This window comes from Mauremys mutica, chromosome 3, assembly GCF_020497125.1.
Source record: "Mauremys mutica isolate MM-2020 ecotype Southern chromosome 3, ASM2049712v1, whole genome shotgun sequence".
Taxonomy (NCBI): Eukaryota; Metazoa; Chordata; order Testudines; family Geoemydidae; genus Mauremys; species Mauremys mutica.
The window spans coordinates 138315016-138341368 of NC_059074.1; the positions used below are offsets into that span (position 1 = coordinate 138315016).

The 26353-nt window shown below is 42.1% G+C and overlaps 1 protein-coding gene across 4 annotated transcripts in view; it reads left to right on the forward strand.

Moving 5' to 3' along the window:
• WDR64 (WD repeat domain 64) overlaps window positions 1-26353 on the forward strand; it is a 134198-nt gene that overhangs the window by 90353 nt on the left and 17492 nt on the right. For 3 of the 4 annotated variants that reach the window (XM_045008686.1, XM_045008688.1, XM_045008689.1), the window contains exons 13-22: window positions 4450-4573; window positions 8295-8464; window positions 12101-12283; window positions 15016-15146; window positions 17718-17810; window positions 20027-20111; window positions 21643-21679; window positions 22857-23008; window positions 23645-23750; window positions 26245-26306. In XM_045008686.1, coding sequence (XP_044864621.1) covers window positions 4450-4573; window positions 8295-8464; window positions 12101-12283; window positions 15016-15146; window positions 17718-17810; window positions 20027-20111; window positions 21643-21679; window positions 22857-23008; window positions 23645-23750; window positions 26245-26306 — 1143 coding nt within the window. The remainder of the gene's footprint in view (window positions 1-4449; window positions 4574-8294; window positions 8465-12100; window positions 12284-15015; window positions 15147-17717; window positions 17811-20026; window positions 20112-21642; window positions 21680-22856; window positions 23009-23644; window positions 23751-26244; window positions 26307-26353) is intronic. The other variant, XM_045008687.1, reaches the window with a different exon arrangement.

The window sequence follows — 26353 nt, forward strand, 5'->3', positions numbered from 1 at the left end:
AGGTGCCGGCGTGGGGCCCGATTCGGGGGAATTGGGCGAATCGGCCTAAAGCCGGCCCTGGCTACAGGAATGGATCTTTGCATATAAATTGAATTCGGCCTATGAAACAGTGATCATTGGTTATTAAGTGGCTACAAAAAGCTATTTAATAGCTGTGATTGATATAAGAATGCTCTGGATGAGCAATTTAAGCATGTATACATAGTCCTTGATTCAGGAGCACGTCCCTATTCAGGACACCACTTATGCATCTGTTTAAAGGTAAGCATGTGCTCATGGCCTATTGCAGCTCAAGGGCTTTCTGAATTGGGACTTAAACCATGAAAAATTACTTTGGAAACTATGTAGAATCTGAAAAAACTGCAACACTAGAAGAAGATTCCGTATCAAAGGTTAAGCATTCTTCCCGTTTGCTCTATCCAAGGGTAACAGGCTGACTTGCCCTAAAGGATGGAAGGCCTGGGGCCAGCTGACCTGCTTACTAAGAAGCCACCCCTGAGAGGAGTCAGGTGATTGCCATTGCCCAGTAAAGAGCAGTGGGAGGCTGAAGGGAAAGTGGGAGCTCAGGAAGCTGTGGTAGAAACTGAGGAAAGACTCCTGCAGGGAAGACCCTGACATGAGGGGAGCTGCCCCAGCTAGGATGACTGGGAGTAGCTTGCTAAAGCAGGAAGAAGACCTTGACACTAGGGGAATTTGGAAGGCAGACCCTGAAAGTTGAGCTCTACCTGGGTAAAGCCTAGGAGTGGTGACTGAACTGGAATCTGCTTCTGAGAAGGAGGGCTGGGGATTCCCTATGTAAGGGGAGAAAGACATTGAATTGTAGCGTTGGGGTCTTGTGGGCCAAACTGTCAAAGGACTAAATAAATTGGACCCCAGGAGGGGAATGTTTTAAATTTAGCTGTGGACTATCAGGGTGCAGTTGCTGAGGGCCCTGAGGAGGTGGAGGAAACAGGGCAGAGTGACCTCTGTCCACAAGATGGCGCTCCGGAGGCAGCTGCCCTGTTACACCCAGCTACAAGACTTAACTGCCACCTTCCTATTATCCTTTCCCTACCCTCTTCTCTGAACCTTCTTCCATGTGGCCGATAGGCCTGGATCCAGCTTGCTGGCTTTGTCTGCCATACCCACACCCTCTCCTCTTTCAAATCAATTGTGTTGTAGCCACATTGGTCCCAGGATATGAGAGACAAGGTGGGTGAGGTAATATCTTTTATTGGACCGACTTCTGCTGGGGAAAGAGACAAGCTCTGTGGAGCTCAAAAGCTTGTCTCTTTCACCAACAGAAGTTGGTCCAATTACAACTAATTTTTTTTTATTGGACCAGTTATTGTAGAGCCTATAGACTTTATCTAGTCCTTCCCTTAGAAAAAGTGTTAACAAACTAGACAAATATAAAAAGCTGGGTCTCTCTTTTTTTTTTTTTTTTTTTAAATTCATCCCCCTTCTTCAATCTGAGTTGCCTGTTTCGAATGTGAGCTTTTGGGCAGGGACCCTGGGTAAAATATTTAAAAGCACCTGAGCCTCAGTGCCATTTTCAAAAGTGATTTAGGCACTTAGAATCCTATGTCCTATTGACTTTCAATGAGGCTTATGTTCCTATGTAACTTAGGGCCGTACATTAGAAGGTATTTATCTGCTTAAAAATGCAGATAGGCAGCTAGTGGGATTTTCAAAGCACCTAGATACCAAGTTCCTATTGATTTCAGTGGGACTTAGGCACCTAAAACCCTTTTTAAAATCTGGTTCTTAGGCACTTTTGAACATTTTACCACTTGTCATCATACTTTGTAAAACACCTTGCACACTTCTGATGCTATGTCAGTGTCTTAAAGTCTTTAGGAAACTGGCTAATTCTCAAGTGCTGAGTATCTAGGAGCTGGCTTATTTCTTGAAAATGGAGACACTTTCCCTGGAGTGAACCCCAACATGCCCTTCCTCAGTGCCAGAGATGCAGTCTACTACCAACATGATCAATTCCCTCTGCTGCCAGTTTCCATCTCTATCTTCAGGCCAAGGAACCAAGAGTGGGTACATAAGCCGCATGTGGAGGTCAGGAAGTGAACCAGGAAGACTCACTGTGAACTCACCAACAGTGGAAGAGCAATAGGGAGGCAATACCCCTGGCGCTAAGAGGCACATAGAATAGAAGGATATTGACCTTCCTGGAGAAGCCTTATAGAATTTAATAAATAGCCTTTCTGTGGGTGTTATAAGTCATTCTGTAGACTTCAATAGCGAATTTTATCCTTCCTCTAAAATTGCATAGAATGTCTCAGGAAAAAACCCTATAAAATGGATCACATCCTCTTCTATTCTACAGGCTTTAGCACTAATTTAACTACATCAGAATCCAATTCTGAATTGGATTGAATAGTATCACAATAGCCCTGAATTATGGGAAATTGGTTTCTCTTTCTCACCATCTCTATTTGTTGTAGAAGCATAAAAAAGGGACTAATTTTGTCAATAAATGCAATGATTTAAATATGAACCAACTAAAACTACTTGCTATAAAAATGTCAGAAAAACTACAGGCAAAATTGGCCATTAATTTTGGGTGCCCTGCAGCTGACTCCCACATCCTGATGATCAGAGGTACTGAGCACCCACAGTTCTTGTTGACTTCAGATGGAGTTATGGGTAGAGCTGAGCAAAATTTTTCAGACCAACAGTTTATTTGCCAAAACATGGCGTTTCAGGCTATGTGAAACTATTTGCAAATTTGACCCACTTTCAGCCAAGACAAATTTTTTCAAGGCTCAGCCTCAGGAAACTCGTGTGTGTGTGTCCATGTCCCTGTCCTCTTCTAACATTTAGCCCAATGGTTAGGACAGTTTTCTGAATGTGGAAGACCCAGGTTTGAATCCCCACTCTGCTTCAGGACTTGATCTCCTAGTTGAGTAGTTCAACCATCAGGGTCTAGGGTGGGTTAGTCTCAACCTCTCCTGTTTAAGCTATTCCACTTTGTATAAATACTTAAATATTCATTGGAGAAGGGACTTGAATTCTGACAAACTCTGAACATTTTCAGAATTAAAGCAAATATTTTTTCTATTATTTTTTTGTTTGTTTGTTTGCTGGCCAAAGCAAAAAATCAGTTGTTAACCCAGGTCTAGGTATGGATGTTCAACATTACTGAAAATTGGGTCCAACTGGGGCACCCAAATTTAGTGGCCACTTCTGAAAGGCAAGTTATACTCTGAGAAATGAGACTATTTGCATCATAGTCACACCCAGAGGCCTTGCTCAGGATTGGGACCTCATGCTAGTTGCTGTACAAACACATAGTAAGGGAGAGTCCCTGCCCTGATAGGCTTATGTAATATCATATAGCATTATTGCTTCACTTGAGGATCAAATCCTTAAAACACACATGTTGGAGTATCCAACATAATTGATTCATCCCTTCTTTGTAGCCAGGGCCGGATTTAGGGTCAGGCGATGCAAGTGACTATCTGGGGTGCCGAGCTTGGAGGGCGCCGGGATCAGCTCGGGGTGCTGTTTTTGTTGTTAGTGACAAAAAGGAAAATAGAATGTTTGAAGTAAAATGTTTCAGGTATTTTGTATGTGGATTCATTTTTCACTAAGTTCCTGGAATTTTCATGGAAAATTCCAGACTTTCTGAGAACTACATTTTCCTCAAACCTCTTAGAATGTTGTCAGCCATGCCCTTGTGGAGATATGAGGTGGTGTGTTGCCAATCAGTCAGTGAGATATAAGAACAAACTAAAGTGACAGCCAAGCTGCGATATTGTGAACCTTGTTTTATTGTGTAATTGTGAAAATGTTTGTGTTTTAAGACTTGAAGAGTGTAAGTAGAGACAAATAAAGGACATATTTAATGAGATGCCAGAGATATCTGTTGAACCCCTATCTACGCAACAATATAAAAGTTTCTATAAGAGTAGAGGAAACACATTTTTTATTTGCTTACATATGGCATGAATAAATACAGATTTAAGGATCCTAATGTGCAAATTTATAGTCTTGTATGACTGAGATAAATCATGCATGCAAATCGACTACAAAGTAAGGTATTCAAAAGTTTAACAAATGGAGGGGGGCACCGAAGACAATCCTTGCATAGGGCACCATTTGGTCAAGGGCTGGCCCTGTTTGTAGCTAGCTTTCCTTGTTTTCTGTATAGTAAAAACTCATTATAGTTAACCATTTTTATCTCTAACTTAAAAAGAATTTATTTCATGTGACTAGTGAAAATAGGCTATCCTTGCTAGAATGGCTTCCTTAGGGTGCCAAAGATTTTTGGAGTTGTAGAGAGTAATTGTGAATATTGTGCTGTTGAGTCTGCTATACTATCAGGAAGCATATTTTTATGGGCTATACAAGAGTCATCTATTCAGCATGTTAATCTTTTGGCAGCCAACTTATAACACATGGTGTGGGGATTTTTGTAGGATGGACTGCAAATAATTTTAATTTTGTTTCTAGGTCTGGGAGCTAGAATCTGGGCAGCAAATCTACCAGATTGAAGATGCCCATGGGCCTAATATTGAATTGACCTGTGCAGCAATTGATAAAAATGGGTTTCACCTTGCTACAGGAGCCTGTGATGGTAAACGGTTTAATTATCACTACTATTCTGTTATCTCTCTTTAGAATGAGATACTATATTGTGACCAAGGCTGTGAGAACAGTTTGCTTGGAACCCACCTGAAACCATGTTGGATTGGGGTCCAATTTCAAAAAGCTTCTGCAAAACTGGACTGGTGCTGTTTTGTATGGTCCTGACCCCAACCACCCCTTTATATTAAATGCCTCAATGAACAGCAATAAAATTGAGACATGGCATAACTTTAAAGAAATACCACAAACTAAGCTTCCCCATGCAATTTGACTTAACTGTGTAGTACATCCTACCTCTGGAGCTTGCATACACATACCTGGGCTAGCTGTGATCGAGCTAGTGTATTAAAAATTGAGTGTAGCCACAGCAACACAAGAGGTGAAACAGGCTATCTTCCCCAAGAACATGCATAGTGTATTGGACAGGGTGGTACTTAAGGTAGCTAGCTTCTCCTGCCATTGGCACTGCCGCAGTGCCGATCGATTTTTTAGCATGCTAGCTTGACCCGAGCTAGTCCAGGTATGTCTCCTCAAGCTGGAATTTACCCCTTCAGCTCAAAGTGTGGACATGCCTCTTGTGTACCAGGGTGTATATACAAGGGTGGCTCTATGGTTTTTGCCGCCCCAAGTACGGCAGTCAGGCGGCTTTCGGCGGCACGCCTGTGGGCGGTCCGCTGGTCATGCAGATTTGGCGGCATGCCTGCGGGAGGTCCACCGGTGCCGCACCTTCAGCGTCCCCGCTGCCGAATTGCCACCAAAGCCGCGGGACCGGCGGACCTCCCGCAGGCATGCCGCCGGAGATGGCCTGACTGCTGCCCTTGCAAGGACCGGCAGGCTGCCCCCCGCAGCTTGCCGCCCCAGGCACGCGCTTGGTGCGCTGGTGCCTGGATCCACCCCTGTGTATATACCCCGCCTCCAGTCAGAGAGGGGAGAGGTTAGTAAGTATCCTTGCAGGACAAGAAAAATACCTGCCTGGCCTGAAAGAAGTATGAAAGCTGTCAAGCCTGAAGGGAGAATTACAGCTGGATCTAATTTGGGAATCAGGCCTTTGAAAGGCAATGTTGGGCTTTATGGGAAATGGCCTTTGGCTCTGTCTGCCTCGCTTCTAGTCCAAGAAGATCTTTCCCTCAGGGCTTAGGAGCTAGACCTGAATGGTATGAAGGATGAGAGACTGTAGTAGTCTGCACTGGACTCCAGGGACTGTTGCTCCATGATGTAATACTTCTCTGGGGGGTCTGGAATAAGCACCCTGTGAATACCTAAGAGCGTCATGTCTTGCTGCATAAAGCCAGTAGCAGTCTGGAACCAGTCAGCCCTGGTCTACGTTATCTAGAATGAACAGTATTAGAATAAGGATTACATTGTAACAGACACCTGAAGAAAATCCATCATGCATGCAGTATGGCAGTTACTGCGGTGTTAGAAACCTTGATATCTTCTTGGAATTTCCTGACTTTTGTGTGCTTGAATTCTCAGTGGTAACACTGTTTTGATGACAGGTTTTTGCTTTCTATTTATCTTGCTGCTCTTATTGTAAGAAAGGGGAGAAGAGATGAAACTGAGATGCCCTTTACTCAGGAGGACTAAATTAGCTCAACAGGCCATCTTTCACTCAGCTGTCCATAACATTCTCAACCCTGTGACTCAAGAAGGCTGCATTAAAACATGGCAGCACTGGCGCTGGAAAAATTTGTATAGAGGGGGTGCTGAGAGCCATTGAACCAAACTGTAAACCCTGTATAGGATGGAAAGCACTTCAAGCCACGGGGTGCTGCAACACCTCTCGCACCTCTAGTTCCAGCACCTATGCATGGCAGCATGTGTGCACACTCCAAATTTAAATGTTCACCTCTTCAAAAATACTGAACGGACCTGCTTCAAGCGGGATATGCATTTCACTCCTCAAAGAAAGCTCTAAAACAAGCCAAGGTTTGAGTTTCTATCTTAAGTGTTATTGATACGCAAGAACAAAGCTTATGATAGGAACATGTGGGCTAAGTGCATTTTTTCCATCTTGTATAATTCAAAAATAGCAAAACCAATTTTGCTCAAACTTTCAAAAAAAAAATTGAATTATTGTGGGCTAAGCCCAAGCATGAATATCTTCAGCCCAGAAGGCATTTTAATGAGAAAACTGAGCAACTGGAGTAAAGTAGTTAAATTGAAAAGGGAGAACTCAGTTTTATAGGATTTGCTGACTCTGAACACGATACATAGTGTATTTTCCAATATGCAACACGTCATGTAATGTATGGCATGTTAGTTTGAGATTGTATGACAAGGCTTCTCTGTTTATTTACCAGACCTGCACTGAATTCTTCAATAAACATTAAAAATCGATTAATCAATTAGCATGGCTGCATAATTCTGAAACTTCAGGGTTTATTGAAATGTTAAGAAATGCAGCACCAAGTAAATTTTGGGATATTCCAGAAATAAACAGGGTGCCTCATGAAGAAGGCATGGCCTCTGCCACAAAACATGCAGACCAGATTAATTCCACTTCAGCATACTGCCCTTTATTTGCATCATTTAGCTGAGAAACTTTGCCCACAGGTCTTAGGGGCTATTCAGAAATGGAAAGCTGTTGTCAGGTCAGTAAATCCACATGACAAGGGTGGATCCCAGTTGGTAGATGCTCCTTCAGAGAGTGCTTCAGCCTCTCTTTTTCCACCCCCTCATTTTGAGAGACGGTCTGGTAGTGAGCCACGTCACTCTCAACCTTGCCACTCTCAGATCAGAGCCTTGCTGGCTCCCTTTCTGCCCTTTTGTGGACTTGGCACTGAAGCAGGAAGTACAAAACAGGCATGGAGAAGGACAGAATGGTGGTCTATTGGCAATGTCAATGTCTGATAACCCCATATAACTGTGCTCACTGAGAGGAGAGGTGAGGGACTAGAGAATCTATTCCATTGTTCTCCCATTTAGGCAAAAATGCTTTTGCATGCCCACAGTCAAGGAAGGACGCAACATTGCTTGGCAATCAAACTTAACACCCCCACTGACATCAATAGGTTTTGGATGAGGCCCTAAGTGTGCATCACTGGAAATGTGTGTTTTCCTGAAATCAGTTAAGTTTATTGCTCGAAAAGCACAAGGTTGAATTTACATTATTTGAAGTGTGACTAGACACTGTAGGCAGACTGCTGTGCTGCCCCGGGGACATTTCTGAAAAATATCTGGTGGTTGATGCTTTTACAAAGGCCTTAGTGCTGGTCAGGGGCCCATTGTACAAAGAGAAGTAAATAAAGTCCCTGCCTTAAAGAGCTTACATTTGACTTTTAAATAACTCAGCCAACATGTGTAAGAAATTGAAGAAAGGGATTTTTGAGCCCCAAGATAAGTTCTCTCTAGCAGGGAAGATTTTAGCTGTATCTAGAAAGGGAGAGAGTCCATCTGAGGCAAGGAAAACACACCAATATTCCTTGTAATTGCGTGATTGATTATTTGTAAGGGATCCCTACATACATACTTCCTGCCAACCCCCCATGACAGATAGACTAATTCACAAATAACGTGTCCCAACTACATGCTTCTGTGAAGCAATATTAAAATACCAGACATCAGACCTGTAGAAATGGGAAATGTGATGCAGCTGATTTTTCTTTCTTTTTGCCATTTGGGACTTGTCAGGTTTTTTAGTTGAAAATACATATTTTGTGTTTAACAGTTTTTTCTCCTTGTGTTTCTTGTCCTCACTTCTTGTTCAGGAACATTGAAAATCTGGGATTTTGGAAGTGGGCAGGAAATTAAAGTTTTGCCTGTGGCAAATGACAGCAATGATGAGCAGTGGCTGCTGCAGCTAGTTTATCTGAAGGCTAGTGAGAGTCGGCATCTGATCCTTGCTTTGGAGCACAGTGGGAAGATCAAAATCATTCAGGTTTTTGATATCTTACATGTGATTTGTAGCTGCTAATTTAAACAGACAACTTTCATAGATCAGTAGGCCAACTCTATGCAACTGTCATTGTAAAGTCATTTTTCAGCATGTCACCAAAGTAACTCTTTAATATTTAAAATGTCAGCGTGTTCCGTGTTCCATGGCTAGATGTTCAGCATTCTGCTCACCTCTTTCCATGAACCCACTACACTGGAGCTATTAATATTTTTCTCATAGCAGTTAGGCTTTGGTGGAAAGTAAAATTTCCTATCCCTCAGTCATTTGGCTCACTGAATAAGAGCCAGAGCCTGCCTTTAATCTGCCGGATGTGCATAGCTTTACTCATTGAAGTAAATGAGAATACTCCAGTGAGTAAAGTTATTCACACATGCAAGTGCTAGGAGGATCAGGTCCCAAGACTAAAGAACTATTTCCTTTCCCCTCTCCTTCAGAAGTGAAAATCAGAGGCCCATGCACTCCCCTTTGATTACGTGATGTGAGGAACAGCATGATCTGAATCCTGCATAGGAAGGTTGCAAAGAGATATGAAAAAGAGCCTCTCTGTGGTTCCTTCCTTCCTCTTGAGTTGCTGCAGTGCAGATCTCTAGCCTCATTAGCAATCAGCTTAAATAGCTTACAGACTAACAAGAAAATAGCTAGAAGCAAATTTGAGGCTACTTTTGTTCTTGCATATTTCTATTTATAGTGATACCCTTTGCCCAACACCTACACAGGAGAGAGTACTACATGCTAGGTATTTGGTGAGACAGACGTTGGTCCAATAAAAGACATTACCTCACCCAACTTGTCTCTCTCTCTCTGTTCATAGTTTGACACAGACATAGCCCACTCTGCCACAAAGCACTCATACAGTCAAGTTACATAATCGTAATCCCAATACATACAACAATAGGATTGCATACACAACATAAACTCTTAGGCATAGCAAGGTCGTGGACAAAAGAGCAGTTTTCTGACTGCATCTGGATGAAATTTCTGTAACAAAAACATATACATTGTGGTTATGAGCATGAAAATAAGCATTTATGCAGCCTTCTTTATCTCTCTGAATGTTGCTATGGAGGACAATAGCCAGTGTATGGAGCTGCCTTACAAATTAACGTACCAAAAAGCTTGAAATAATCAGTTCGTTGAATTGGCTATTTATGGTTAATTTAAAAAAAACTCTAAATTTAATTTAATAATATCTTAGTTAAATGTAGTCACATGAGCCATTCCTCCCAAACTTTACTGTGAACCAAATTTAAATCTGAAAGGTGCTAAATAACACTGCATAGTAGATTTATATGTTTTACGGTAATTTTTTTTCCAAATTGTTCTTGTTCAATATATTGAAATGGTTTTTAAAAAACCACCCCTTTTCAGCATTGATTTATTTTAGCATGTAATGCCTCTATGAAAAGAGTATTAAACGCTAGCTACATTTTAAATAACACTGAGTCTGTCCTAAAGCCAAAAAGTAGGAACATTGAAGTTGAGGCAGGAAGCTAGGTATTGGAGTTTGTTTTATACGTGGAGAACCTGTTAAGAGAACCCCCATTAGCAACTAGACACAATGGGCAAGAATCAAAGACTCTGTTTCAGTCTTAATTCTAAATTTCCTTAGGTTGAACCAAAATGCTTGTTTTCATGCAAGTGTCATGGCCGCCATCTTTGCTATCACACTACAGATTGAACTTGGGACCTCTAAAGCTAAATGATGAGCTGCTACAACTTGAGCTAAAGAGGTTGTAGCATGGAGTGTACAAGATTCATATCCTCTGTGAATCAGCGTTGAGGGGGACCTGTAATGCACTTTGACCAGTGGGGTACATATGTGAATTGATAATATGTTGTGACTGGGGTCCGAGGGGAGCCAACTGAGGTCACTCAATTAGGTTGAACTGCAACAATGGGGCAGACAATCCCCAAAGCTGGTGGATATTCCAATACTTAGATTTACCAAACCAGCACAAAACAGCTTCTACAGTACCTCACTCGTTACCCAGAAGCCAACAACACAGTTCCCTTAAAGTAACCCAGCCTCGGGCCTCACCCAGACACCCAAGATAAATATGATGAGGATTACTGAAAATCTATTCATCATATAAAAAAGTTCTACAAATCCCAAAGAATCGGACACATTACCTCCCAGGTTAATGAATATTCCAGATCTTACCCAAATACACGCTTACAGCCAATTCTTATTAACTAAACTAAAATTTATTTAAAAAGAAAAGACAGGGAATATTGGTTAAAAAATCACTATACATACAGACATGAGTACAATCTTGAGATTCAGATTCATAGCAGAGATGGTGAGCTTTGTAGATGCAAAGATTTTTTTCAGAAATATTTCATAGGTTATAGTCCAATGTTTATATTCAAGGTGGTCCAGTCAGGACTGGGATCTCAGTCCTTATGGCTTAGGCTTCCCCTGCATGAAGCCTCAAGCAGATCTGAGATAAAAAGGATTGGGAACCAAGGGTCTTTTATACAGTTTTCTAGCAGCCATTTGACAATACAGTCCTGGGTGAACAATAGGCTTTTGATGTAACCTTCTGTTTCCCAAACCTCACTGGTAATTAACTACATGGATTAACATAAAATAATTTATCCATTAGGCAGTCTATCACAAACTTTAAAGAGACAGATAGACAATGACATTATTGCATTCAAGATTCATCTAAATGTTAATATTCCCTTTTGATCTCTGAATCAATAGCTATAGTGACAGAGAGGAACAGTCTGTTTACATGGCTAATTATTAAACAAGCTATAAGTAAACACACAATTAGTATCACCTCTAATTCTCTAACAATACAGATTTTCACTTCAAAGGTCTAGCCTATCTAGCAAGGAGTAGCCCTAATTACCATTCGCATACTTTCCTAATATGACTTTAAAGCAGGAGTCAGCAACCTTTCACAAGTGGTGTGCCGAGTCTTCATTTATTCACTCTAATTTAAGGTCTTGTGTGCCGGTAATACATTTTAATATTTTTAGAAGGTCTCTCTCTACAAGTCTCTATATTATATAACTAAACTAGTGTTGTATTGTAAAATAAACAAGGTTTTCAAAATGTTTAAGAAGCTTCATTTTAAATTAAATTAAAATGTTGATCTTATGCCGCCGGCCCGCTCAGCCCGCTGCTCGTCTGGGGTTCTGTTCACCTAGGCTGCCTGCTGGCTGAGCAGGGCCTGCGGCCGGGACCCCGGCTGGCAAGGGTCCGGCTGCCAGAACCCCAGATCAGCAGCAGGCTGTGCGGGGCCGGCTGCTGGGACCCCAGACCGGCAGTGCTGAGCCCACTGCTGCTCAGGGGTTCCACCCTCCGGCTGCTGCCAGCCGGGATCTTGATTGCCAGATCCACTCAGCTCGCTGCCAGTCTGGGGTCCCGGCCCTGCCCACATACAGTGGGTACCTACCTTCTCCCTGGTTCTAGCCCATTCTCTTCCTCTCTCTGCACTGAGCTGAGGGTGGGAGTGCATGCAAGCTGCTTAACCCTTTCTGGCCACGAGTCATACTTTATATAAGATCCATTGCAATTATACAACAGTAGTGGTTTGCATGGTCATATTTTAATCAGATAATGTCACATGTATTTTTGTCTTGTGGTTAAATGGATCATTTTACTAGGGCAATGAAGGTGAACCTCATCTGACTGTTACATGGGAGCTCCCTGAGACTGTGTCACTTATTCTGCAAGAGAATCCAGTCATGTCTCTATGGCTGAAACCCAATGCCAGGAAAACAAATGGATTTTTTCCAGATGTTCAGCTGTTGTCTGACGCAGGTCCTAAAAGAAATGATGAAACCCAAGTGAGAACACTTCTTAAATTTCTGCATTGTTTACCTAAGATCAGCTAGTGAGTAAGAGATTTAGATGCAGTACGAGAGGCAAAATGATCCAAACTTTTCACTGCATTGAAATCCAGAAATATTTTATTTCAGGGGGTGATTATTTCTATGAGATTCAGTTGCATGACACCCATTGATATTAATCATTATTGTGATTAAATATATAAGCATTGCTATGACAATGGGCCCCTGATTATTATTGTACGTGTTGAAAATAGTAAATTGAGATTTTTGGATGGACAGCTCTGTAGCAATGAAAAGGACTTCATAAATCTTAATGAATGAATCCTCTCAACAACAAAGGAAGAGTTTTTAACATATTTTGGCTATCTTAGATATGGAGAAACAGACTCATCCAAGATCAAACAGCAAGTCTGTGTCGGAGAAAAACTTAGTTCTCGCTTTTTCGTTTGGGTGCAGCAAAATCAAATACTTTATTATTTCTCCAGTAATTACAATGGAGGGAGAGAGTGCCATAGGACACGGGGTCGCCCCAGTCCCGGACAGGTCTCTCAACTGGTAAACAATTACAGCAAGCCTTTATACCTTTGTTACAAATAATTTCTAGCAATAATACAGATGGTAAAAAGCAACAAATACATTTTGTTTATACATAAGCCTTTCTGCTATCTTATTTGTCTCACTCCTAAAAGACGACAGTCTGCATATTTGGTTATCAGTTGCAAGGTCGTAATAACTTTTTACACAGTTCTTGTCCTCTGCCTCACACTATCCTGCTTCTATAAATCTCACGTCATTAGGGTCACAGCTAGCCTAACTCTTGCTAACTGACTGACATGCATTAAAATCCCCTTCAAATCCTTATTAATTCTTTCCCTGCTTCCACATCTGTGACAGACCTAGGGCTAGAAACCAGGTCTCTTGCTTGCCAGCCCTGTGATCTAGCCACCAGACACTGCCTCCCATTCTAAATGACATGGCCATGGTGACATGAGTTACCTGTATACTTCTCATGAAATGAGGCACATTTAACACAGGCTTGCCAAATCCCTCTCGCTAGGGCAAATAGTTTCCTAGGTGATTGTGATCAATGTTACTGACCTCTGCAGGATCAGCTTTCACTATTTTTTTAAAAGTATGTTTCTAGCCCTGATGGCTATGAAGAAAAATGTAGCGAGTCACCTGTAGCTACTGCTGCTGGGTGGTGAGAACAACTGCTTCTCAGATGCGTTCAGGCCTGACTCTTTGTGAGCTCTACTTGTTCTACCTCAGTTCAGAGTGCGGAGGAGCCGCTGCAGTGGGATCAACTGAATCCTTTAGGCGCCGCTCTTCCTTACCAGGGGCCAAAGGGGGAAAGGGTGAAGATGGCCAGTTCCCACTCCTCCTTGCTGCCACCCACCTGAGGCCAGTTCCAGAGGAGTCCTGCTGTGCCCTTCGCAATGTCCTTATGTGTCTGGGCACCTCCTCATTTTATTTTGTTTTGCCTCCTGCCTCCCATCAGGCTTGGTGGAACAGAAGATATCCCTCAGAGGGACCATGCATGCCAGCAGCTCTAAGGCTCCATCCCCTGAGCAAATGGCTGAATATCTGCCAGAATGGTGCTTTAACTACTGTATATTCCATTCTAATTTCACAAGAACAAGGGGATGCTCAGTGAAACAGAAAGGTGGCAAGTTCAAGACTGAAAAAAGGAAATACTCTTTCACACAATGTGTGGCTAGACTGTGGAATTTATTGTCACAGAAAGTTGTTGAGGCCAAGAATTTAGCAAGATTCTAAGAGGGATTGGATGTCTCTATGAATAACAAGAATCCTCTGAGTTAAAATAGTTGATGCCAACAGAAAAGATCACTGAAAGGAATATAAAACTTCCTGCTTCAGAGGTTAAACCAATCTCAAAATATTAGGGGTTAGGATGCGATGTTTTTTATGAGGACAGATTATGCCACAGCTGCCTCCTTTGATTTTTCACCTTCCTCTGAATCATTTGGTGCTGGCCAGTGTTGGAGACAGGATTGTGGACTGTGTGGATTGTGGATCCAGTAGCTCAATTCCTGCAATGCAAAGTGCTGTGCGGTTAATCTTGCTGTTAATTTCATTTGGATGTTTGTGATGTGTTAATGTACTAAGCATTATTAACAACTTGCACCAAACCATTAATACAGTATAATGCTTACTAGATACAGAGTGTCTCAGTTCAAGTATGTTTGTGCTGGTATTAATGTATGGTGCAAACAGTGCAATACAAAGGGGAAGAAGAATGATCCTGTGAGTAAAGCATAGAGTTGAGAGCCTGGGTGTTCTTCCAGGTCCTCCCAAGGACTTCCTATGTGATGTTGAACAAATATCCCCCTCCATAAAATGAGCATAAGAATACTTAGAGTGGTTGTCACCTAAAAAGTCAACATTTGCCAGGATTTATCACATGAGTGTTCCCTCCCACTTCATCCTCGGTCCCTAAAACAGGAAACTACTCTGAGGTCTCAGATACCCTTGTATAGTTAATGCAGACTTTAATAGTGACCATAGGTCTTACCTCAGAGGGATGCTGAGGTCTTTGGATGGAAGGCACCATGAGAATGGCAAATGTTATATTGTGTAATTTTAATAAAATGCATTGAGTTTACAACGATGTACAATGTCATTTTCTGTACATAACACATCTGTTAAAAACATTTCACTATCAAATGTCATGTATTTCTTAGTAAAAGTCTTCTTTATGCTTCCTGTAGAATTTACCACTGGGTGAAGAAATGAAGTGCTTTGATGTGTTAAAAGTAGAAGGATACAGCTTGATAGCTACTGGAAATGCACATGGTGCAATAATCTTGTGGGATTTTGAATCTGCCACTGTCAGATACTTGTAAGTAATACTTTGGTAACAGATATGGCAATATCATGGACAGTTCCTATGGAATTAAGTTAAACCTTATTGAATTAAGTTTAAGTGTTTTGGGGGTACATTGTATTGAAAATACAAATGTTAATGTACTATTGCATTGTATGGAACTTCTTTAGAGGAAGAACAAGATTAATGCAATCTCTGGAAGATATTAGGACTTCAGAGGACTTCTGTGGATAATGCATTTGAAACTGGGGTGAGGGAAATGCAAATGTTAAACCTGGAATCCATCCTTTTGAAGCTGCATTTTGAGCAGAGACCTATTGGCTGGCTGATTTACCTATTCACGGCAGGAGCCATAGAAGCACCCTAAAAGTATGTGGGGGGGCAGAGGTGCCCTAAGCATGGCCCTGTTCCTGCACTCTCTCCCTGCTGAGGCCCCACCCCCATTTGATCCTTTCCTCCTCCTCCCCCTCCCTGTCGCTCGCCCGTACAGGCCAGCCGGTAAAAAGTGGGAGGACCATGGTTCCCTGGCACCACCATTCCAGTGCCCCGATTCACTGTCTTCTCAAAGAACCAAACTGGATATGTGAGTGGCTCACAAAGTCATGGGTTGTTCTCATTCTGAGCAGAGTGTGGTGAATTTGAAACCACAGGGAAATCCCTGATTGGGTTTTGAAGGACTACTTCTGCCAGAGCCCATGTTGGAGGGAGTGATAAGGAGGCGAGACAATGATTATGCGAATTTACCTACTGTAAAATGGCAAGGGCATAAGTATATTTAATCATGTATTTAATGGATCATATCATATATACTTGCATATTAGCTAGCAATATATATAAACAAGTGCATAGTGAATATAAATGTAGGGCTAGTTTTGTTCAGACCTTTGAATAATCTTTTTTTATGAAAGACTGGACAACCATGTTCTTGGCTTACTAAGTGTCCTGTTATTTCACTTCTTGGGATATCCCTGATATGGATGTGCGGTTCCAAGGATGACTTGACAGTGAGAGGTTACAATGACCCAGCCAGAGGTTACAATGACCCAGTTCTGGAGTGCCCCCAAGGTCCTCTCGTCACTTAAGCACTTGTACCTTCCTAACAACGTATCAGGTCCTAGCACCACCCATTCCCTACAGGACGCTTTTAAACCCTGTGTAGTACATGGGGTCCAAAGAAACCTGGAGCTGCCTGGGTTCCTTCCTTCCTTCTGAACTTTGTTCTGGAACGGAGGAGCAGCTGGGGTTATAAAATGGTCACGAAGACCCACTACGCTCTATGGTTCTAGTACAGGAAGGATTTCTGTTCCTCTGTTTGGGCTGTATCTTTGACCATGTAGGTTATTCTAAGACCATTTTATAACCCTAGCTGTATTTTGGTGGTGCTCCTCTTGATCCTCACAGTTTGTCTTTTAAATATTTCTCATTTTTTGTGCCCAAATTTGACAAAGAAATCCCTTCAAAACACCTTATTCCCTAATTAACTGCTCCAAAAAGTTGTCATTAGAAATACCACTATTATCACCCCTAAAGCCTCCAGAAACTCTGAAGTTATGGGGGCAGGGGAAACACACAGACCCTGAGAGTTCCCTCAATCAATGTTGTTCTACACCTTCCCATATCTTGCCCATCAGGGATTGGTAGGATGGTCTAGTGATCTCTGTATGGTCCCAACTTTCTAGCAGCACAAATCTGATCTCCCCCTAAGAATTGCCACATGCAACTGAACAGTTTTGTCTACGTCTAGTAAACTCATTTAATAAGCTTGTAAGTAATTATCTTGAAAACTACACCCTGGCTTAGAAGAAGCTATTAGAACTGGGCACATTTATTAATGTGAAAAACATTCTAAATAAAAAATGAGATTTTGGTGATATTTTTCATCTCCATCAGTTTCTCTTTTGGACAAAATATCAACACTGAAACTTCAACAAAATTTTATATTTAAAAAAAAAGGTTTTGAAATTGTGGGTGAAATTCCACTTTTTCCCCAAATAGGGGTGAGGGAGAAATGAAAGAGGAATAAACAATTTAACTACAACTCTGCTTCTCCCTCCCCTTGCAGGGAGAGAGCTGTTAGTATAGCCACATGGAAGAGAGAGGAAGGGGAAATGTTGGAAGAAAATAGGGCATTGTACCCATGATTCACATGACTGGACTGAATGCCAAGATGATGACAATTTTCTGGTTAACATATTTTTCTTCTTTGTCTTAAATGCTGAGTCTTGGGGGACTGAAAGATTATTTTTTCCCCCATTGCACCATTCCATCAGCTTCCAGACTCTTAGTTCAGTTCCTGGTGGGGATGCTTACAGTGGCACAGCATATGCTAATCCTGCTCTGTGGGTTTTAAAAAAAAAAAGTGCAGTCTTTTCTAAAGATGTCAAGCCAGAATAATTCATGAACAATAAACTGACTTTGCAAAATTATATGTGGCTATTTACATGTAACATAAGCCCCAGGAAACAAAAATTGTTTAATTCTTAAGAGTTTATGTATTTGTCTATAACTTTACCTAACAATCACTGTAATAAACATAAAAAGTAATGAAGTGTGTGACAAATCCTGTACAAACCTCTTTATTTCCAGGGATAAAACTTATCAGGCTGGTCAAAATGCTATCGCTCAAGTATCTGGAGTCAATGCTGTGCTATTCCTTTTCCGTAGTGCTTTCTCTTCCAGGTAACTGAATTGCATGCACTGCATTATGAATTTTGCTCTGTTAAATTGGCATAATTTTCCCACCACTCTTTTACTCCAGGATAACCTAGAGCTGAATTGAGCTGGATTAATTGGATTTTATTAATTTGAAAAATTGCTCCCTCTTCTGATTCCCTCCCCGCTCCCTCCTGGTGTCTCTTCCCTTCTTTTAAGCTGTCTTGTAGACTGCAAGCTCTTTGGAGCAGAGACTGTTTTTTATTGTTGCGATTTGTACAAACCTCAAGTCCTTAGTCAGGTTTTAACAAACAATAGTAGTGCCAGGCCAGTATTCCTCAAAAATTAACTTAATTAATTAATGTATGCGGGACAGATGCTCAGTCACAGAGCCCATTTGTCTAGAGCAGAGGGCTGAGCATGTGTGCGTTTTCACAAGCGCGCATTTTCCAATGTACATTCATAGACACCTGGCAGCCTTAAGGACTTAATTTGGATTAAATACATATGCAGTATTAAGGATTTAAGCAATTAAGCAGCTTTATGCCCCCTTGAATCTGTAGAGTGATTTGTGGTCTTGTGTCTCATAGGGTACGTCCAGACTACCCGCCCGGATCGGCGGGTAGCAATCGACTTCTCGGAGTTCGATATATCACGTCTCATCTAGACGTGATATATCGAACTCCGAACGCGCTCCCATCGACTCCGGAACCCCACCACCGCGAACGGCGGTGGCGGAGTCGACGGGGGAGCCGCGGACGTCGATCCCGCGCCATGAGGACGGGTAAGTAGTTCGAACTAAGGTAGTTCGACTTCAGCTACACTATTCGCGTAGCTGAAGTTACGTACCTTAGTTCGACCCCCCCCCCCAGTGTAGGCCAGGCCATAGACACATAGACTTTAAGGTCAGAAGGGACCATTATGGTCATCTAGTCTGACCTCCTGCACAAAGCAGGCCACAGAATCTTCATTTTAAATCCTTAAAGTGTCTTGCACACTTACTACACCTAAATGTGCCATAACCATTTAATAAATGTTAATCAGACTTTCAGTCTTAAACAATAACATTTGGCCCTTTCTTTTCAAAGAGACCCAGGTAAATTAAATTAAATGCAGTGATTAGGTTTCACAGTTTGCGTTTTTTTATGTCAGGAAATATTCTGACTATTGAAAGGTGAGGCTCTTGCAATGACATTGAATCATACATGTTTTGCATAGGTTGTATTTTCTATTATTGTTTCTGATTAAATGGAAGCTTATTACTATTACACACACACACACACACACACTAACTACAATAAAATAACATTTGCTAAGCTTGCAAAGTGAAGCACTCAAAGGCTAGAAAATGCCAGAATTAAGGAGGCACCTTTGTGCATATTATGATCGTCTTTAATTACATGATCACATACCACTTGTTCCACGGGATCCCTGCCTCATTCAGTGCACAGGATGGATGGAAGGATTCACTATTTTGTTGTATCCCCATTGTTCAAAGTGTGGCCCGAGGCCTTATTTATTGCCCGCTATCAAACCTTGCTCTGAAGACAAGAATATTCATTTCCTCATGGATTTTTCTGTAGTGCTCATGAGTGTTTCACAGACACTCAATTATTTTCATAACATCCTTGTGAAATGACAGGGTATTATTATTCCTATTTTCTGGATGATAATTGATATACAGAAATATTAAGGTCAAAAGTATCCACTAATTTTGGGTGTTCAATTTGAGACAACTAGCATCTGATTTTTCAGAGTCCTTAGCATTGTTATGTGTTCAAAGGACAGCTCCCATATTAATTTCGACTGCAACTGTGAGTGCTCAGCACTTCTGCAAATGAGACCCAACAGTCTCAAATTGGGCATCCAGAAAATTAGGAATGCATAATTAGTGACCACCTGTGAAATGTTCAATTCAAGTGACTTGCCCAGCATTATACAGGAACTCTATGGCACAGGCAGGGATAGAATCCAATTCTCTGTAGCAGCATTTAACTGCCTTAACTGTAAGACCCTCCTTTCTTTTTCTTGCAGTTCCCTGCTCACATACTTAGGTTACTTTCTAAAACTTTTTGAAAACTTAATCTACCTAGTGGAGATACTGCTTCCCCCGTCTCTCTCCCCTCCCCCAATAGCACTGGCTAATATTAACTATAGATCTCTAACATAATCTCTGAGAATGTCAGTAGTCACCCATATTTCATTATGTGCCATCAGCCATATCTCTGGATTTTTTCCCTTAGTCTCTCCTCCTCCACCACTTCATCCCTTGTAAGTGATATGACGGCCACACAGGGTGCAGAAGTCAGCCACTTGAGTCTAAACAAGGTATGTTGGCTGCTTTGGTTTCCACTTCATCCAAGCTAACTTTCTATATAGCAGCTAAAAACAACCAGAGAATCCAGTGGTTTGACAAGCTCAGTGTTCTGCCATGCAGAGGCCCCATGCTCCACAGATGTCTGATTCATTTTGCTTCCCAGACTAGAGGGCAAGCACAGCACAAAGATGGAAATGAAGATGGGATTTGGGAATGTGCTCTGTTCTTCTCAACACCGTATATACGTTTTTAAATTCCCAAATTGGCATATGCATAATTTTGATCCGCACACTTGAGTGAAGCCATTGAGGTACTAAAAATAGAGAAATGACAACAGGTTGTGGTTGTCAAATGTGTCCCAAGGAGCTAGCATGGGAAGATACACAGGCCAGTACATATTTACTAGACTGAGGAGGCTTGTCCTCTTCATCTATAACCTCTGAAGCACCCTGTGCTTCTTAGTCTTCCTCCTGACTTATTGAAATCTTCCACTCCCTCCTACAGATCCTGCCTAACAACTGGGCCCACCCTACCATAGCCCTTGGAGACCCTTCAGTGAGTCCACATCTCTGTACAGTAGAACCTCAGAATTACGAACACTTTGGAAATGGCGGTGGTTCATAACTCTGAAATGTTCGTAACTGAACAAAATGTTATGCTTGCTCTTTCGAAAGTTTACAACTGAACATTGACTTAATACAGCTTTGAAACTTTACTATGAAGAAGAAAAATGTTGCTTTCCCTTTATTTTATTTTTTTAGTAGTTTACGTTTTAATACAGTACTGTACTGTATTTACTTTTATTGTCTCCGCTGCTGCGTAATTGCGCACTTCCAGTCCCAAATGAGGTGTGCGGTTGCCTGTCAGTTCATAACTCTGGTGTTCATAACTCTGAGGTTCTACTGTAGTTGACAGAGTGACCCACATAGATGAACACGGAATGAAGATTGGAGGCAACCCACTTGTCCAACATCTTCAACCATGTGGTTGAGGCCATGTGAAAGTACTGATTTTAGAGTGAAAAGCCACACGCATAATTCCAACAGGACTTTATGTTAGGAGTGAGGTTAAGATACAGTTGGAAGCAGTGCTTGAGAGAAGTAGCAGACAGAATTTGGCTGAAGTCTTCAAAAAGAGGCGTTTGTTTGCTGAAATGGGGCTACATGTGGGTAAGCTTTGCAACTTTGCTATTTTACCCATTTTTGCTCAAGGCAATGACAAGAGCTAGCGAGTAGATCTGCAAAGGCCTCTAACTCCCATTCATCTGTGCTTTTGGAAAATCTCCCCCATGGCTTTATATTCTGTGTGTTTGTCCATTCATTATCTGAGAAAGGAATTAACTTAGTGTAGCCCCTTCTTGGAAGCTGGGACAATATAAGTGAGAAGTTCCACATAAGCCGCTGAGGGAATTAGTTCATTCCTTAAATAACGACAGTCTAGAGAACTGTTTCTCCGGGCATGTCAAGGTCCAGTACTATGTGTGTGCTCTTCTGCTTTCAATTTTCTGGCTCAATTTCTGTTTTATAAATCTTGGTTTTTTAGGAAGATGTAAACAATGGAGAGTCTTCAGCAACAGTAGGTATGGAATGTGATGCTCTTTATACTAGAAGATTTCTTGGGTGGTTGGGGAGGATAGGGTATTTAAACCTGGGGGAAGAAAAGCCCATTTTTCAAACTGTCTGCCTGTTGTCAGAGAGGCTTTAAGGAGATGTTTCAAGGTATCAGCTAAAGCGTATAAAAATCCCAGCTGCTCATCCACTTGGAAGGCAGCTGGGGCAGATAATGAGAGACTGAGGGACGGAAATATCATCAGCATGCAGATGACACAGCTAGGAGTCTTTTCTTGAATCTGGACAGCAAATTATGATCCCTAGTGGCAAGCCAAGCATGGGATTGCAGCAGCATCCAAATAGAATGGAATTGACACTGAAACCGGAATTTGACTACAGTCACTATTGATGGTCCTGCTAGGTAGGTGTCCCTGTCAACAGAACGGACACTGAGTTATTTCACATAGACCACTGGTGACACTCAGTACCCACATGTGTCAGGTTTGAGCTAGTGACCTAGAGGTAAAAGCAAGTGGACCCTTAAAATAAAGCTCTTGGTTCATGCACATATCTTTAGAAATAGAGAACCAAGGGGGAAATATAGAAGGCCAAAATGTCAAATGCTTAGGAGACAGAGGGGCTTTGCACAGGGATTGTTGGTAGTTTTGAGGAGGATGGAATTCTCTCCCTGAGTCTGCAGAATATCAGCAGCACCACTCCCTGGGCTATATCTGCAGCCTCATGGCTGAGCTAGTGGCCACTGCCACAATCCTGCACATCTACTCCCTGGAAGACTCTGATCAGTGAATCTGCACTTTTGCAGGTCCCCTGGTCATATCCCTTCCCTGCCCTGCCCCCACAGTTAGAGATGCAGCAGAACGCTGCTGTGAGGCACACAAGGGGCACACAGGCCCTCCATGCAGCCTCTTTGAAATCTGCCCCCCATGCTGTGAAAAGGGCTCTTCGCACCTGTGCAGGAATGGTGCAGTGTGGCACAGGAAGTGTCACGAGAATACTTCCTAAACAATGTGTCTCCAAGTTCGCCCAATGGCTCCTTGCTAGTATTTATGAAATATTTTCAAAGGGGCCTTGAAGTTTTCTTTTGTCAAAGTTAATGATTTTCTTAGCATTGTGCCATTGCTTTGTGTTCAAAGAAAGAACTGTAAGAACTATGGCAAGAAGATAATGGGGTCAATTATGTTCCAGAAGGGGAAGAGACAACCAACGAGAAGGATGTGCAACCCTCTGACACCAAAAAATCAGCCTCTGGCTTCTCCAGAAACATAGCTGGACATACATGCTCACCAATACTGGCATCTGCTCATGCAAATGGCTGTGTCTATCTATGGACTATTGAGGTAATGTATTTGATTATATTTTTGGAGGGGGTGGGGTTGAAAGAAGAAAATGCTCCACATCTTCAGCATCCTGCTCTCACCTAACATATGAAGTTATAGGAGTTTTTTCCCCCACTGATCATTATTTCTATGAACACAATTCAGTGCTGCTTTAACAGCTGTAGCAAAGGGGAAGGGGAAACAGGAGGAAAATCATGGCTTAGAATAATTGTAGTGACAACTGCCCTGTTAACTGACTCTTTCTTTGAAAAATAATGTAGCAATAATGGGTGGTGCACCTGTATAAATGAGTAGAGGGTCAGGTATGACTTGCATGTTGTGCAGTCCAGTTGACATCAATATGAGTTACAAGACCAGGAAGAGTTGGCTTCTAGCTGGTTAAATTAAAACATATTATTAAAAGGTTTTAGGGACTTCAGTGGCTTTAATTAACTGTGATACTGAACCCTCCAGGTATAACAAAGCAGCTCAATGTATGTTATTAGTATAAAATCTGACTAATATGGTTTGCTATTTACTTAATGCATGAAAAATCAAAGCAACAGAAAACATTGCATCATGTTAACATTAAAATTTCTGTTGCTTTGATTTTTGTGTGGATAAAGTGTAGAGGAAAGCAGACTTTATTTGTTTTAGGGAGATTTACTGAGAGAAGTTTTGCCCTTCACAAAGCATCCTGCAATTCCTCTGACTGCTCTGTGCACTGATATCTCTTCTAAAATGCTTTTAGCAGCCACCAAGGGTAAGTGACCGCTTCTCAATCACAGTTCTCCTGACTCTTTGTAGTGGTTGAAAAAGATTATCGTAAAAACATGCTGGGAATGTGGCAATGAAGGGCCAAAACAAAACTACATTAAAAATTAAGGAAAAGGGAGTCTACGGGAGTAAGGAATGCAGGTTAAAGCCAGAAGCTAACAACACTGCCAGTATGGAGGCTACTTTCAAGAGCCGTGTTATATTTTCTTTACACAAAGAACTCCCATATACTTACCATCTAAATTCCCTCATTTAAACTAAGGGCAAAGATTAACAATAAGAATAAGCAAAAGTCTCACATTCTCCATAACCAGCGGTGGCTCCAGGCACCAGCACTCAAAGCACGTGCCTGGGCAGGCAAGCTGCAGAAGGTACCCTGCTGGTCCCTGCGAGGGCGGCAGTCAGGCACCCTTCGGCGGCTTGCCTGTGGGAGGTCCGCCTGTCCCATGGATTCAGCGGCAATTTGGCGGCGGATACATCGAATATGCATGACCGGGGACCTCCCGCAGGCAAGCTGCCAAATCCGCGGGACTGGGGACCGCCCATGGGCAAGCTGCCAAAGGCAGCCTTCCTGCCGTGCTTGGGGCAGCAAAAAAGTTAGAAATGCCCCTGTCCATAACCGGCTGCCGCAACTAAAAGCAAATTGGCTGCTGTTGTTGCACACAGACTGAGGTAGTTCATGGACAATGAAAAGTTCAGTATACAACAATGACCTTTCTTTCATAAATACATAGCATTACTGATGCCTCTGCCAGCAGCCCTTTCTCTGATCATTAATTTAATGTTTAGTGAACCTCAAAAGGTTGGAGGTGGCTTTCATTTGGCAAAAGATGCAAAAGTGTGGTTGCTTATCTGAAGCTTATCTAAACCTCTTCAAACTTTGTGACTCTTTGTGTCTTCAAACTTGCCCTGAAAATCTTCTTTGTCTCCATCTATCTCATGAGACATCAGGTACTTACATTTCTGTTTCTGCTGGAAATCCCATGAGAACAGAGTTTCTCACAGTAATTCCACACTTCCTGTCTGCTGCTCAGCAGAAGTGAGATGGAAAAAGCTTTTCCAGGCCTTTCAGAACATAGCAATGGTTTGAGGTTGACACCAAGGGTGCATTGCATTGCATTGCCACAGGGGTATGAATGGGGTAGCTTGTGTGGACATGGCCACCCTAGTTGTACTCTAGCTAGCTTGCTAAAAATAGATGTGAAGACTCCATGGTGTAGACTTCAGCACTAGCCATGCAAACAAATGTGCACCTAGGGAGGTCACGTGGGTTTGTGCAACTCATGCTGAAGTCCACACCTGTGGCATCCTCACTTCTATTTTTGCTGAGCCAGCTAGAGTACAGCTGGCATGTCTACATGAGCTTCAAATCATACCCCTGGTTGCAAAGTGGACATACCCTAAAAATGGACAGAGGTTCAAGGGAAAGCTTTCTCTCTAATCAACTATTCCATATTGCACAGGACAGCAAAGAGTTTTTTGACTATTCATGGAGGAGTATTCCATGCTACTGTCCTACCACCTTTCTCCTGCATTTGATGCTTTCCCCTTTTGGCCACCTGCTTGCATATTACTGGCTGCAGATTCTAAGTGGCTGCATGAGGTTTTCCTAATGGTTCTGCTCAGTGTGAGTCCTGCACTCCCCTCCCCTCTCCCCACTGCTGACACCCATTGCTATATTGCCTGGATAGCTTCTGTTAGCCCACCTCCTGCTATCTCCTCCTCCTCCCCTCTCATCCTTCCCCACTAGGGCTGCCCACATTTCTCTCTGCCCAAGTGTACAGTTCTAGAGACTAGGTCTGCCTCGGGTGGCTGTTGTGACTACCCAGGAGCCTCCTAGTGGGAGAGCAACAAAGGAGAGTTTTCAATGGTGATGGAGGAACTGGAACATGGGAGGAAAACTGGAACAAGGAGCAGTGGAGGGACACTATATCAAGGTAAATGTTCCCATTTCAGCGGTCAGTCTCCTTCATCTTGGACTGTGTATCCCACATGAGCGCACTAGAAAGGCATGAGTTATTTTCTTTTTCATTATGCATGTGATTAATCAAACTCTGCCCAGTAAGTCATTTTAAAATGAAAAATGTCACCCCTATGAAACTCCTTCATGTTTGGTCTATGCAGTAGCTAACTCTGCTTAGTAGGCGACCGTCTTTGTGTGTTTGTAATTATTTAAAATTCTTAGATGCTTTTAACAAACAATTACATCTATGCTGTTAATGTGACATTCTTCATAAATAGGCTGGAGATCAGTATTCCATCGTAACATATGGACTAATATTTTCTCCTTTGTTTACTAATGAAATAGTTAAGTGACATTTACATTATCCTAAAAACTAACTTTCAATGCCCAGACCCTTGGCTTCCTTCTACCTTGTCCTTACCCAGGACACTTGGTAGCATATCTAGCAACAGAGGGCACCTATAAAGAGGTTTGAACCTCTTTTGAAATTATTCTGTTTTGGTTTTTTTAAACACAGAGGGGCATATTATGCGCTGGAATACTGGCTCATTCCTGGAAGATCCACAAGATGAAAATAAGGTGAGAATGAAAAATCATTTTTCCATCTGAATAACTTGCCATTCACA